Raw genomic sequence first — 15,867 nt, 5'->3', positions numbered from 1 at the left:
AAGCCTCGAGTGTCTCTAGAGGAGAGAAAAATAGACACAAGCACAGTGACTGTTTGATGTGCAGGCACATAAAACTGCCCCACATAATCAGCCAAATTTTGAAAAAGGAAAATTTGCTGAAAGTTGAGCAAATCACATCAAGCTGGAATTTTTTTTTTCACAGTGTAATTAAGCTTACTGAAAAAAAAACAGAGCTCCTGTTGAAGGGTGTATTAAGCACAGGTGGCATTTGGAGCTAGGCGCAATGTAATTAATCAAGTTTTATTTGTGTTTTCTCTGATTTTATTTTATTTTTCAAAAAGTCATGTACTATTCTGTATTATTTGCGACAAGCTTAAATGTTTGGTACGAGACGGTAACTATTCATTTTTTGGATCCTTTTTAAAATTCAAATAAATTTCAGTTAAATTGGGGTCTTCATGTACATGGAATAGCGAATTTATTTATGTTTTTATGTCTGTTAGTTATAATGTTAAGGGCTTTCTTAAGGCTGATTCCTACATATAGTCTTTAAAGAGATACAGTGTGTAGAAACGGGAATATTTGGGAATATACACAATCGCTTATTCAAGATTAAAAAGTCTCTCCTGCTCAATGGTGAAGTGATGGTGGCATCAAAGACTGTATAAAATATGGACGTAGTGTCCGTGACGTCACCCATCTGTTTCTGAAGCGCTGCTTTGAGGCCAATCGACAATCGGGAGCCGTATTGCTGCTGTCGAGCGAGTGTGACGTAAAGAGGCGGGCTTTGAGCCTCCTAGCCAACCGCTACAGTGTTCCCGCCTGTCAATCAAGTCAGCTGTGCCTCTCATTGGAAGACTCGTAATCTCAATATTCTCAAAATTACCACGTTAGAAAAAATTTCACCCCCGTATAGTGTGTGCAGATCGAGAAATGAGCTATCCAGACTACACGTGTCTTTTGTACCAGGTAGTAAACATGTTTATTTCTGCTGTAAAGATCGGCTTTTTTGAATTGGTGTGTATGTGGTTTCTGGTACTTCAGAAACAGAGCCAGCCTCAAGCGGATCCTTGATGAACTGCAGTTTTTAGCACTTTCGCATTGGACTCATACTTTTAGACGGAAGATTGCCGCTTGGGTGGCATCCAAGGAAAAGCTCCTGATGCATATTAACCTCCAACTTTTTATGATCAAATATGTCTATCAGTGCAAATACTTTTGTGCACATCAACCACCACTCTCTTCTTTTAGTCCCTTAATTCCGACCTGTGAATTTCGTATGCTACTCACGAAATACATTGTGAGAAATACTATTTCACTAGTTTGTTCCTTCTGTGTTACTGTGGAAACAATGTGGCACAAGATGGCGGCCTCACTTGAAGGGGACCCTTCTATGTAGATGTAGAAGGCTCATTCTGAGTTAACATAAAACTATTTTTGTATTCAGGTTATTAAACATTAATTCAAACATAATTACACATATAACATTCCATTTGTAGACTACTTGGTCTTTTCTTCTTCAATAATACTGCACCTTCTGCAGACAATTTTGCATAGGTTATCATGTTTAACACCTTCAAGCTGGTAATTGGGATATAGTACATCAGGTAAATCTCTTTCATCTAATTATATTTCAGTTCATTCTACATTTGCTGAAAAGTAAGCATGAATTGAAGTGCAATAGGCGTGTTTTTAAACTATTATGACCACCTCCTGTATACCTGTAACTACCCACTTTCCATTATTTCTGTCCAGGCAGCACTGAGCTCCATTGTGGTTGATTTGGCCCATTCTGTGCTTTAAATCTGGCGCTTCTCACTCTGTTTAGCACTGCCAGTCACCACACCATTGGCCTGTGCTGACGGCCAATCACAACCATCCGTATCTCCGGGCGGGCGGCACGAGCTCATTACCATGCAGGTATCCGACCAATGGGAGGGCGTGTTTACCCTGCCCCGAGACGCGAGGTACGCAGTTGCACCGGGAGAGAAACCGCTGCTCGGAGATCCGAGCCGCGATCCAGCCAGGCCGGAAGCCGTAGTACCACAGCTTCCATAGATTGACGCAGAAGGCTCCTGCACAGCCTCAGATGGAAATATTGTAGGATTTCACTGAAGCCACATGGTTGATTTCATGTTTTGATTTTAAATGGGCGTCGTACTTGGCCTTGCTCCTACCCTCCCTGTGTTTTGTGATTTTATTATTTATTGTTATGCAAGGATTTAACATACCAGTAAGTAGTAATTTTATATATTGTATTTTTTATTGAATAAAAGTATTTGAGAGTCTGTTTACTCTGAAGATGGCATAGGCAGAATTTAGAACCAAACGCTACATCTGTCACGCTGTTCATTGTACACAGTACAATGCTTTAATTTACAAAATAAAAAAAACTATTATATGTAGACTAGAAGGTGTATACTATGTGGAATAATTCAGTGAGTGAATACATTTAGCTTACAAAATAAATGTCCCTAAATAATAATTATATTTATTATAATGAGCGTTTTAATATAATGTAAGGCTGTTAGTATTAATATTAATATCGTTGGTTGGGAGGATAGGCTATAGGCTATGGGTCAGATGTTGACATTAAGCGCAATTTGTTAACGGGTAAACTAGTAAAAGGTCTTATTTGCTGATGTTTTATTTTAAATTAACTTAATTTTTATTATCGTGCCAGTCTACTTCAATAAATGTTGCAATCTGATAAGCCTGAGAAACCTTTTATATCCACTCCGATTCAAATAAATTTGAATTTCATTGTGGTTAGTGTTTAGACTATGGTTACGATCTGTCAGCGCTTAAATATCAGCAAAGATTGAACATTTAGAGAACATTTAGAGAACAGGAGACATGTTGATACTCGCCCCGGCAGAGGTGCCCTCCCTGCCGGCCAGCTCGGTCACGGAGGGCCGCTTGTCTTCCAGCGCGATCGGACCTACACAGCATAATTTGATTTATTATCTGCGTTTCTGCTTTCGATGGGATCCTGCAAATGGCACTGACAGCTGCTTAACGAATTGTCTCATGAGCGTCGATAATTTGGTCGCTTTTAAAAATGATAACGTACATTTTAGTGAGGGGATCCGCATATTTAAGGCTAAAAGAAAACATCGATGGGTGTTCACGCTGCTGCAATTAAATTCATGTGAATGCACATTTAGTACATTTATACAGCAACAGTCTCGTGAATGTCAGGTAAATTTAGAAAATGTTATACTTTGAGGTTTTTTGTGGACGTAGAGTGGGCTGAATGCAACAGCATGGCGAGGGGGAAGGTAGGCTAATGGCTGCCTGCAAACCACTTTCTCAGTGTGGAGACAAAGGCAGTCCTCCTCCTGACGGGCAGCCATTCACCTTAGATCTTCCATACTCCAGAATTTCAAGACTTAGTTATCATATTTGTGTTAGCAGTGCTCTTCACGGATTTTAAACGTTAAGGGCCCATGCACATGCATGCACTTACGTTATACACGAGGCATCAGTTGAATTGATTTTGTCCCAAAGAGCTCCGTATGGAAGGATTTTATTGTTGTTGATGAAGCCCTGAATTGCAGGCTAGGCTATAACTAGCTACATGTGGAGATAATAATGCTGAGTCAAATAGCATTTAATATGATAATATGCCTTTGCAGCCTGACACATGTAGTATTTATGTATTCTTTTAATTTGTATTTAATTTATGTTAAAATTATACTTTTATCCCCCTTTGAGAACACCTTAAAAACCCAAGTTAGGAATCCACATTGTAAAACCAAACACAGTCTCCAGTGTTAGGAAAATTCAGCCATGTAGGACTTATTTATTTATTAATTTATTTAGATCTATAAAAATTAAGCTGCCTTCTGTTTGCCTGCTTTATATTTAATTACTCACAGCCATCACCGAGGCACACAAATGGGCTGTCACGTTTAGGTTGTTGCAGAGACAAAAGCATGCATTTCTTATTGGGCGGAAATATATTTTATCCTCATTTTATTTTTTTATTTATATCATGTAATTCCAATTTTGTGGCATGGCTAAAGATCTAGCCTGTAATGTGTTTACTACTCCCTCTGATTACCTGACCTGAAATAGGTCAAGGAAAATGAAGACAGTGAGAGTTCAGTTATTCACATGCACACACACTCAGAGTAGTGCACGCGCATGTGCAAGTACGCGCGCGCGCACACACACACACACACACACACACACACACACACACACACACACACACACACACACACACACACACATTAAAAGCCAGATAGGAGTCCATGTCTTTCTGGAGCTGATGCATCTCTGTTAGCAGCATTTTAATTACATGCTCACTCAAAACATCAGGGATCTTGCTTTGGCGTGTATTTTGTCACTTTATAAATTAAAAGCCCATTTCTTTCACCTGATGGTCGATGCAAATTGCCCGATACAAGATGCAATTTTACTTATTTGCCAGGTGTATGATAAACAAGGTTATTATGAAGTATGCAGATGATCTGAAATAACATATTTTTACTATTCATGTCATTATTGTTTGTATTACATCATTGAAGTGTAAATGTGACTATAGTGTGAGTTGTAATCAGAGCTAGTTGGAGGTTATGGAAGCAGAAAAAACCGCTTGTATCAATCGTAGACAATAGGACGAGCAGGAGAAGGCAGGCAGCGTTGTTCACCTTGAGAAATGGGCTGAGCAGGCTTCCATCATTTAAACACACCCAAACAGGACAAGACACTGCCTCATCCAACAGAAATACAAATATTTTTGCAATGTTGAAAGAATCACGAATTTATAAAATATATTAATTGCCTATTAATATGCTTACCGTGATTTAGAGTTTGAGAGAGAGAGTGACACCTGGCAGACGTGGTAGGCTATTTGACTTAAATGTGTGGTTAAAATATGATATCACTATTAAAGAGAAATGAATATATAGAGGGCTAGAATGTGCCATCTGGTCCCTGTGCCTGTGTGTGTGTGAGTGCAATATGAAGTGCTCCTCTCCATACGATGCGTGCAGGCCCATATCCCATGCAGGCTGATCAATAGAGCTGAATGTGAGCCCGGCTCAGTGGGCTATTGGACGCCTCGTTGGCCGTTTCTATACGCGCTGACTTCTTTTGCACCATCAGTTTAAGGCAGGAAAATGAGATTTCAGCTCAGTGTAGGAGAAATTTTGACGTGACAGAAAGGATGTCACAGCAAAATCCAATGGAGCTGCAGTAATGATTTGTTTTTTGCTAAATTTTTATGAGACTAGGCTGCACTGTCAGTAATTTTGCATCGTGTTATCCTTAACCGGGCTTTTCATCTGTCTGTATAATGAACGTTGCTTTGATTTTCTCCTTTGGCAGAAAAGATGATCGGGGGCTGCTACGTTTTTGGCTGGGGAAGCCTGCGATCGACTGAATGCAACACCTAGATCTGACGGAAAGGATTATTATATGGGTTGCATTTGATTTTCCTGACCTGCCCTATCCGGATTTCGGATTACTTAACATTCTTCGGAATGGAAGGACGGGATTTCGCTGCTCCGGCGCACCTCCTATCAGAGCGGGGCGCCCTGGTGCACAGAGCCGCCTCTCGGATCGCTCCCTCGGGCCACAGCTCTGTGCAGCACGCCGGTCACTTCCCGCCTGGGAAATATTACCCCTCGCACATACCAATGGCTCCCCACTCAGGTTAGTCAAACACAAACGAAGGTTTTGTCACACTAATGTTGAGCTACTGATGTGTTGTTTGTTCCAATAACGGCGACATACATTTATCTCAGTGCTGTCTGTTGTTTCAAACGCTCTTGTCTTGATGTTGCGCCATATAGCCTGCTCATTTATCACTGTGAGTATATTGTTGTAGCCTGCACGTGAAGTGAAGCAAAAAGCTGATTATTTTTACGGAAAAGGAACTTTCTATTAAAAATAAATGGTTGCTCAGCTCAGGTGTTGCTGTTGACAGAGTTTCACTGTACAAATATCGTCTAATAAATCAGGTGATATTTGATTTACACTGGGCCTACAATCTACATTTTTTATTAAGCTGAATCAACATTAGATATCTGAAAGGTAATAAAGGCATCTTAGTTAAACAAAGAGCCATTTGACGAGTAAGGTAAATGCCATGGTATTTAAAAATGGCATTTAAGATCTGTTTTAGTTTGCACATAGAGAGTTGGGCTCTGCACGATTTCCCATTGGCTCTGGAGCTGAATCTGAAATAAGATCTTGTCACTTTAAGTTAAATTGATAAGTGTCACACAGGTGCCATGCTTAATCAAAAACCAAGGGCTATACCTAGAGCCAGAGCAAGGGAAGGATGGAGCTGGATGAGCAGGTCTGCATGGGTTGCAGTGTATGGAGAAAGACAATAGCAGAAAATACTCCTCCTATATTGGGTTTCAAAGTGTCAGGGTGCAAATGTCTTCACAGTGCATGCATTAGGTTTAGCAAGTGACTTGGGTATCTTGTGTACCAAAATGTGCACATTTACAAACATGGGAACACATATCTGTGCCCACATTACCACTCAGAGAACAGAGTCATTTTTCACAGCTGAAAAACATGTTCTAATAATAAATTAAACACAATCTTTCACAAGATTCCTCAAAAGTACAAAACCGTAGTGATGCTTCCAGTGTTCAGTTTTTGTTGACCATTTTCTCTCATCAGTTTTATTCATAGGTACTGCTTTAAACATATGGTGTTTTTTTTCTAATTGGCATCAAGAAAAAAACATTGTTTTTATCACATAGCGTCGTAACAAACTGGATCACAACGCGCTATTGTTGCTGTTATTTTGTCCACCTCTGTTAAACAAAAGAAATGTAAATAAGTCACAACAGAGGCATATTGATTGCATCAAACTGTTACACTTCTGAGGCACTTTCCTTTGAAAATATGGTAATGTTGCTTCTAAAAGCAAGTTATGATGCAGCAGCGGAGGAATCTAGGGTCACTGCAAAGTAAGGAATATTTATCCCATCAAAGTTATTTTATGTAACATATGAGCTGAGGAAGAAAATTGTGGGCACAGTGTAGGTTGTTGTTGTAGGTTGTTAAATATGTTATCAATATCTAAAGCTTTTTTGTTTTATCTTGCATTGACTACATTTTATTTACTAAGTTGTTTATTTATATATTTTGTATATCTAATTAAGCTATTTTACTTGAACCAGTGCTGTAGCAGCCTAATCAAAGATATGTTTTTAATTTATTTTGTTTATAAAATCGTGAATTCATTTGCAAAAACATGCTAAACATGAGGTATAATTAGCCATTCAAGAGAATTCATGGGCGCTGTTCACCATTCATCTCTCACCATTCATGTTTGCTTTTGGCAGTACTCACACACACAAACACACACACACACACACGTACACACTCACAGTGCCTTCGTCCGTATGTTTTTTTTTCTTATGGATGTTTTGTAGAGAGCATGAAGGCTAATGCTGGCTACAGGGTACAGGTGCTCCCCGACCAGATTCAGTGTTTCTTTTGTAGTGCTGTGCTGCACCAACAAGGAGACCGACCCTCCAAATGTCATCACTGTTCAATGAGCAGCACAGGTGGTGTATTGTTCTCCCCGGGCTCGTCAGTAACACATGGGTGTGACTGGAGAGAAGTCTATCTAATATCCTCAAGATTTGGAAAATTACTCTAATTCTTTGCATTTGGGGTATTTTATTAAATTAACGCGGGGAATAATTTCATGAGTTTACATTGTGTCTAAATCCCCTCCAGGCGCTGTTAGAATTATTTTGTTATTGCACTCTCGTTGCACAATCTTTGATTTATTATTTTAATAATATTTGAAAATGTCAAGCATGTCATGATGCAAATAGGTGGATGAGAGGAAAAAAATCCAACAATTATTCATGCCATATATTTTAAGATGGTAATTCATCAAAACAGAACACATCGCAAATCTGTTATCCATGTGACAAAGGGAAAAAATAAGTTGAAGCAAGAGAAAGGGTTCCTTTAAAATCCCCTTTAATGTATAATGTAAGTTTACAGCAGCATTTTTTTGTCTATAATTTAGTTGAAAAGTAAATCGAAATGAATGCTTTTTTAAATCTTTTAATCAGTTTTCAAAATGAAAACAGGCCATTCACACCATGTAAGCTCAGTTAAATTCTCACATCTTGTCTGACCAAACTGGACCCAGTCTGTTGTTCTTCCTGACAGGGCAGGTCATTAGTGTCCCCTCGAGTGTCCCCGTATGCTAGCAACATTAGCACAACTGAGAATGTTGTTTGCTGAGTGTGTTGGATCCCTCCAGTTTCTCTGCACTTTCCCCCTGGGGACTAACTTGCACACTGGTTCACATGAATACTTTACAAAGAGCATGAATATTTCAGGGTTGATGTAAAAATGCATTCAGAGGCAGGTTTCTGATGTGGCTCCTTGAAAGTGCTCCTCTGACTTTGCAGATGTATTTATTGGGAGCGCTCTCTTCACCCCCTTCTGCTAAAAGTGAATGATGGCGTTTGCAACACTCTTCCTTGGCATTGTTCCTGGTTGTAGTACAGAATTTGAACAGATTTTGGAGGAAATTTCCTTTATTTTTCTTGCACATGCTGGCGACTTTGTTTCAATAAGGCAAGAACACACTCCTGCTTTCTTGCCCACTGAACCGGGTTAACATAGAACCGGTAGAGATTCTGTCAGCGCGCATTTGCCGCTGTCCATCTTCACCTACTACAAGCAGTCATTTGTAATGCATGTCAGGTGGTCGATTTATAGTTTGCACTGTGTTCAGGGAATGTGACATTGGAGCAACTTCTCACTGTGTGCCTGCTGATACAGTGAGAAGCAGACCTGTTAACTCATCTAATGCAGTCTAATTCAGCCAATTCATTTACAAGGTCTTTGAAATAGTAATTTTATCTTCTGCTGGCTCTGGCGAGGGGTTGGGAGACAGACTCGACTTGGCTGTGAGGCTGGGATTCAGATGTTGGATAGTGTCAAAGGAGGAGACACAGTGGAGCTGTCTTTACTGCTGGCATTTATGGCTGGGGGCTCATCTTTCAGCCATATTGTTCTGATCAATGTGCTCTGGCTGAGGTGTGGCTGTGTGAAAGCAGCAGGGGGCTTCAGAGGCTGTCCATGGCTGAGCTCTGCTCTAAACACCCCATGTAATCAAAGGTCATATTTGTGTCATCTGGCTCGCTCGCCTCCCCTTCCTTTACATCTCCTCTGTCTCCCCTGCCATGGGCTGTCCTCTCTCTCCTCCCCTCCATTTCTCGGCCTCCTTTCTTTCCAGCAGGAAGACCCTTGTGTCTGGGAAGTGGTGGTCTTCCTGCCACCTCTGTTTTGGCCACCCTCCCCTGCCCCGGGCCATTGTTGCAGACCCGAGCTTTGTGTGTGTTTTACGGCTGCTGTTAAAGATAAAAAACAGTCCCTTCCACCCCCTTTATTGTTTTCTGGTAGGATGTCCCTGTCATTCTCTCAGTTTTTATGTCCTCGCTGGATATCCGAGCAGCTTCCCCCTTCAAAGGTTAGCTATGCTGTCTGCCGTCTCCCATTTTTTTCTCCAAAGGGGAATAAATAACTTTACTGAGACTTTTATTGAACGTCTCATTGCTGGAATATCCCATGGGTCTGTGGTTGTTAAGAAGACGCTTCAAATACAAACACAGGTGTTAGGAGGAGTTAGCAAAGGGCTGGTTACAACCAGGGTCTTTAAAAGAACAAACCTCAGTGAGTGGGTGAGGGTTGTTTGTGGGAAGGGAGGCTTCTTCTTCTTGGCCTTGTAACTCTTGTGTTGTGAGCACTCACTGTTCGTCCCCAGCTTCCCTTTGGCTTAACCTAACCTCCACATCCTTGTTGACCCCAGACAAGAGCGGCGACTGTAGTGTGTTGCGTGCTCTGCGTAATTATTTAGCAGAACAGCAACCAGCCGCAACAGAAAGTCTGTCCTTTCTTTTTAAATTTGAATAAGTTTAGGGATTTGGGTGAGAGAAATTCAAGACAGGAGCCTTGCCTGGGTGAAAAGAAAACTGATATCTTGAATAACACATCTTAAATATTACATTAAAGGGCTGTTTGTATCCACGAGCTGCTGTTGTGGAAGTACAGTGACAGAACGTGGATCTGAGGCCAAGTTGAATTTGGCTCAGGTCTTCTGCACTCCCTCTCTCTTTTGCTCCAGCTCTGAAAACAGAGCGAGAACCTTGGTCTGCTGTCGGGCTCGTTTTGTGGACTGTTGTGAGATGACACGGTTCAGGCCTGATGTCACAGGAGTTACCCTGAAGAGTGGAGGTGTCGCTTGGCATCGTACACCTGGCTGAAATAGCACCTTGCTGAATGCAGCCGCCATCTGTCACCTACACCTGACACTCCCTCTGGAAACCAACACGACTTGCAAGGGCAGTAAACTGTCTGTGAAAGGATAATTCCCCTGCATATTTTCAAATACCTTTGATAACTTGAGTAAGATACACTCAGCGTGTTTCAAGTGGATTCAGGCATCAGTATCATTAAAACTCTGCCAAGCCTCAGACTATCCCTGAAGGTTTCCTGTCACTATTGGATCATCGTACAAGGTGTCCAATATCTTCTCATCAAAAATAAGTTACAGCATCCGGAATTCAGTACACCCCGGTAACTTAAGTGACAGTTCTTTTTCTTTGCATTTCTTTACTCATCAGCAAAACTGTCCACAGAAAGTGAAGGCTGAGGCTGAGTGTGAAAAAAAGAAATAAAGAGAAAACAGGGGTCTGGCTCTGTAAGAGGAATGCGAGTGTCCATGCTGCCTCAGAGACCGCCTCTTCAAACACACCGCCACCCACACTACAGTACCGTGTGGCATGGTGCCACAGAGCCCTCGCCTCGAGCATGGGGCGTGTACTCAGGACAAACACAAAGGAGACCCACGGGTGAGAGTGACGGCCAGGGTAATACCTTCCTGTATCAGATTTCAGGGCATTGGATTTCAAAACCTCCTCCACTATTTTTACACTCAACATGAGGAAGTGAGAAGTTGCATTAAGAATCCAAAAAGGCTCTGAAAGTCTTTTGTTCACTTCCCATGATGGACACACACACACTCGGACACACTCACACACACACCAAAGCTAAAAGAAATGGTTGGACTAAGAATATATTGCTCTGAGATTGAGTAGACTGATACATTCGCCCAAAGTCAACTACTGCTGTTTAGTTTGTGATTGAGATCTCCCTCTTTTTTTTTGCTTTCTCTCTTTCTTTTTGTCTCTCGCCCCCCCCCTCGTTCTCCCTCCCTCTCCTGGTATCAGGCTGCTTCTCATCAGGCAGCCCCAGGCCCACCTAAGCGCATGGCCGTATTGCATGTGACAGCTGTTAGACATTATTAACAGCTCAAGCAGAAAATCCAGATTACTTGTTTTTTAATTTAAATTTTATTATTGTAATCGGTCAGTGAAAAGAACAAAAAAAAGGGCCGTTGCTCTATTGTTGTCAGCAGATTTGTGGTCGCTGACAATACTGTACCACACATTGGGTGTGTGTAAGTGTGTGTTGGGTAATGTTTGGGTGGGCATGTGGGTTTTGCACAAATGTGTATGAGCGTTTGTGTTTGTGCATGTGCGTGTTACTGGGCTTTTTTTCTCCAGACGCCCCCCACTAGAATCCGGGCACCCTGTGGTTGACTGTGCGGCCTAGACAGGTGCATTGTTAACCCTCTAACGTCTGAGTCTGTCCCTGCTAGTGCTCCTTGCAGAATTCCATGCTCGTTACGCGTCATACAAAACAGTACCCTTTTTTTTATTTTGCACAATATTCGATCATTTTCATAGCGCACAATTTTTCTTCTCTCAGACCCAAACAGTCGATTTATTCAAAACTCTACAAGATTGATATTGCAGTTGCAGTCGACAAATGAGGTTCTTTTTAAAAGGGAAACAATTATTCTACTCTGTAGTTGTTCCTGTTGTGCTGATCCTTTCAGTTCCTTTTTGTTTTTATTTTTTTGTTGTACTAAAAAGTTCCCCATTTCAAACAGGAGACCAGGGTCCTTAAGTGTAGATGTCAGGGACAGGACTGAGACCAGAAACACAGAAATAATGGGCCAAGACTCTGTGTGAAACAACGGGCATGTATGACACTGTAGCAAACAATAAGGTGCTCTGCTAAATATATGCAGATAGTTTCCATTAAATATACATGCAGCATGCCTCTCAAGGATGTGTCAGCCTTTTTGTGAGAAAACAAAGATTAGCATCAGGAATTCCATTTTAATAAGTCTCTTGGGACCATCCAAACAGCTGCCTAGTCCTCAATCCAAAGGGGACTTGTTGCTATCTCTCTCTCTCTCTCTCTCTCTCTCTCTCTCTCTCTCTCTCTCTCTCTCATACACACACACTTGTCTTCCCCCCCTCTCCCTCTCTCTAACATGGATCTTCTGTGCTCCTTCTGACATTGATTAAAACAAAATTCCTCCCCTCCTTTTTTTGTCACATCACTTATTTTACAGATGCAGATACTTTCATGTCTACATGTTCTCTGTTTGATGATCAATGTCCGTCCCCTGCCAGTTCCCCCTGCAGGCCCCTCTTCTCCTTTACATTCACTGTCCCCCATTTGTCTCGGTCTGCCCTTCACCTCAATCTGCAGGTTTTTTTCTCAGTCCCTTCTGCCTGTTGTGACCACTAGGCTACACTGCATCCTCTCTCTCATACAGTATGTGTCCTGAGGATCTGGGGCAAATGACTGGCTCCTCAGCAACAGATGTGTGTTTGTCTGCTGGTGCTGCATGCATTAGCTTTCTCTGCTTGCCATGCACGGCCACTGACCTACCCTCTGGTGAGTGTGGGGGAAGGGACGGAGAGAATTTGTGCGCATGAAAAAAAGGGACAGACAGACAGACAGAGAGAAAGAAAGAAAGAAAGAAAGAAAGAAAGAAAGAAAGAAAGAAAGAAAGAAAGAAAGAAAGAAAGAAAGAGAGGAGAGCGACAGCAAGAGTAGATGCACACTGTCACATGCTGTCATACACTTACTGGTGCATTGCAAGCATGTACACACAAAGGCACACTCACACGTGTACACTAGCGCGCACACTCGCGCTTCTTACACACTCACACATCTCGCTTCCCAGGAGGCCATGAGGCCAGTGGGACAGAGCAAGCTTGAGAGTCTGGTTCGTCTGTTTACATCTAATTATAGAAACAGGACTATTTCTGCAACCACTGCTCCAGCTTTTTTATACTCTTACAAGAGGGGGGAGGGAGGGAAGTGAGAGCGAGCAGAAAAACAAAGCTTTGACAGCCTTTTCTCACAATGGTGAACGGTTATCTCATCCCCTCAGCGCTGCTACAGTCTGCAGGCTCTCAGTACAGTACAACAAGAGACAGAAGGGGAGGGGGAAGTGTCTTGTATAGTAAGCCCTCTCATCCTCATCTAACATGAATGTGCAAATTTACGAGAAGCGAGCAAAGGCAAACACGGCCATGTATTTCCCCCATTAGCCTCACTAATACATTTAGCTGACATTCACCCCGATAAAAAGAGAATAATTCCCCCCCCCCCCGCCCCGTGGGCTCTCTCTTCGACCATGCAGAAGAGGCTGTCCATCACAGCAGTCAAAACAAAAGGAACGAAAAGTTCATGGTGAGGATTAGTCTTGTTTAAAATGTATCTAGTAGTAAAGGAGCACGGCCAGTGCAGTAGTTAATCCTCGAGCTTGGTGGCTGATATCCTGCGGAGTGGCTGTTGTTAGCCAGGGGGGCCTGGAGGGAAGAAGCTGTCAGGGAGACACTGTGCTGCCTGTCAGCTCGCCCAGGGTTACCAGGTGAGAGTCAAATCTGGGCGGGGTCAGGCCTGCGGGTTCTCGGCCAGATAGGTTGCAGCCTCTTGGAGGTGCTTTCATAAAAAGCTCCCCAGGCGGATCGCAAAGACCGCTGGAAGCAACCTGAGCCAGGTGCTCCCCATCCCCCAACCAAATACATAAACCACCACATAATGGAAATGTGTGCTTGAATTCACCCCACCGCCACCACCCACGCCACCCCTTTTATTCTGAGACATGGCAGGTAAATTAATTGGCTGTGAGTATGTAACTTATATGCCGAGATAAAGGTGCGCTGTCTGGCCAAGGCGTAGCGTAACGGCCGTAATGATGGCTCCATTGTGTTGATGTTGAGGGGGGTAGTTAGCGGCACAACTAGCAGGGCCTTTGCTGGAGGGCTGGATAGTCTCTGATTAATAGTGGGGAATGCTTTGAAGTGACACCCAAGTGCACCGACTCATAGGCTAATAGCAAAACCATCAGTATAGGGAGTGCTCCCTCTTCCTCAGTCTTCATTAGCTAACGTTTCCCCACCACTATCTCACTGCTCTCCACGCACACGCCTGCTTCAGCTACAGAGACTCTCCAGGAGCTTCTGGGGTTTTTTATTTTTGCAATTGTTTCATGATTTCGCTGTCATTTCTCTCTGTCGTGCTATGTAAAAGATAGAATTACTTCTTGAATGCATCACAGAGACACAGCGCAGAGCAGAGGCCTTTGCTCTCAGAGCTCAGCCACATAGGTTAACTGTGGCACAGCCTAAAGACTCTCGGGATTGATGCTGCACAAGTGGGACATGGCTTGGGACTATTCCCAGGATCCATTTTGATCTCCTACACTGACAGACGAGATGCAGCTGTGGGTGTGTCTGTGCGAGTGTCAATGTCTGTGTGTGTGTGTGTGTGTGTGTGTGTGTGTGTGTGTGTGTGCGCGTGTGCGTGTGTGTGCGCGTGTGTGCGCGGGTGTGTGTGCGCGGCTGTGTGTGTGTGTGTGTGTGTGTGTGTGTGCGTGCGTGCTTGCGTGCGTGCGTGTGTGATTGTGTGCGTGTGTGTTTAAGAAGCTGAGGCAGGGTTGGGTCTGTCAGCTGTTGGAGTAAAGTAAACTATTAGCGGTGGGAGAAGGCAGTGTTTCCAGTGAAGAATTAGAACCACTTCTAATTGCAGTGAGGTTGGGCTATGATTACATGCTGGCTAATGCACTGACAGACCTCTCACTTGGCTGGCTCTCAGAACGCTGCTGAAATGGCTGAATGCCTTTTGGTTATACAGCATAATGGGCGGGTGTGTGGACGCACGTGTGAGCATGTGTGTGTTTGCTTTGTGTGGGTGGCTGCTTGTGTGTATCTGTGATTAATCCTGCCTTTCAGAGTGGTTTTGGCATGTTTTTTGTGAGTTTTGCATTTTGCTTGCATACTCGGTTGTGCTTTTGTTTTTGTGTGTGTGTGTGTGTGTGTTGTGTGTGTGTTGTGTTGGTGTGATAGCTGTGCTCGGCTTGTTTCTTGAGTGCCTGTCGTTGTTTGTAGTGGAGGCAACTTTTATTTCCAAATCAAAACTCAGCTGGTGTAACTCTCTCTGAACAGTATGTAAGAAGTGTGTTTTAGAGTGTGTACGCATCTGTTGTATTTGTGTGTGTGTGTGTGTGTGTGTGTGTGTGTGTGTGTGTGTGTGTGTGTGTGTGTGTGTGTGTGTGTGTGTGTGTGTGTGTGTGTGTTTGTGTGTGTGTGTATGCCTACTGGAAAGAGCAATCAAAGGAGCTGTGTGGTGGAGAGATTGTACAAAAGGAGTGAGAGAGGAAACAGAGTGGCAGGCAGCTGAGAGGGCAGCATGTGGGGGTGGACGGGGGGCTGATGCAGGTGCCTAATTCTACCTCAGCCCTGGGCATTTTATATTCCATCCGTCTCTTTCTGTTCTCCACTTCTGCAAGGTGCTGTCGTGGTATGTAGTAAATTCTCCTGCTTCAATTAAAGCGCTGATCAGCCAATATATCTGTGATAGTTATCACAATAATAACACACACAGATGGATTTACGCAGCATTATACTGTAAGTCTGCTACATAAATAATCAGGGGAGAATTTTAAGGAGCTGTGTTCATTTTTCACCTCATAATTTTAATTACTTTTTTTTCTTTTTGCAGAACAGCTTGTTCTCAGGTGCGCAGACG

The 15,867-nt window shown here is 42.9% G+C and overlaps 1 protein-coding gene across 8 annotated transcripts in view; it reads left to right on the top strand.

Moving 5' to 3' along the window:
• Positions 1–1,793: 1,793 nt before the first annotated feature.
• Positions 1,794–15,867, top strand: part of LOC117832295 (BAH and coiled-coil domain-containing protein 1) — a 63,734-nt gene continuing 49,660 nt past the window's right edge. For 7 of the 8 annotated variants that reach the window (XM_034711379.1, XM_034711377.1, XM_034711375.1 and 4 more), the window contains exons 1-2: positions 1,794–2,194; positions 5,299–5,625. In XM_034711379.1, the coding sequence (XP_034567270.1) occupies positions 5,454–5,625 (172 nt within the window). In that variant the 5' untranslated portion in view covers positions 1,794–2,194; positions 5,299–5,453. Of the gene's footprint in view, positions 2,195–4,983; positions 5,167–5,298; positions 5,626–15,867 lie in introns of those variants that run through there. The other variant, XM_034711372.1, reaches the window with a different exon arrangement.

This window comes from Notolabrus celidotus, chromosome 20 (genome assembly GCF_009762535.1).
Source record: "Notolabrus celidotus isolate fNotCel1 chromosome 20, fNotCel1.pri, whole genome shotgun sequence".
NCBI lineage: Eukaryota > Metazoa > Chordata > Actinopteri > Labriformes > Labridae > Notolabrus > Notolabrus celidotus.
The sequence above is the reverse complement of the archived record's forward strand: the minus strand, read 5'-3'. Positions and strand labels throughout refer to the sequence as shown.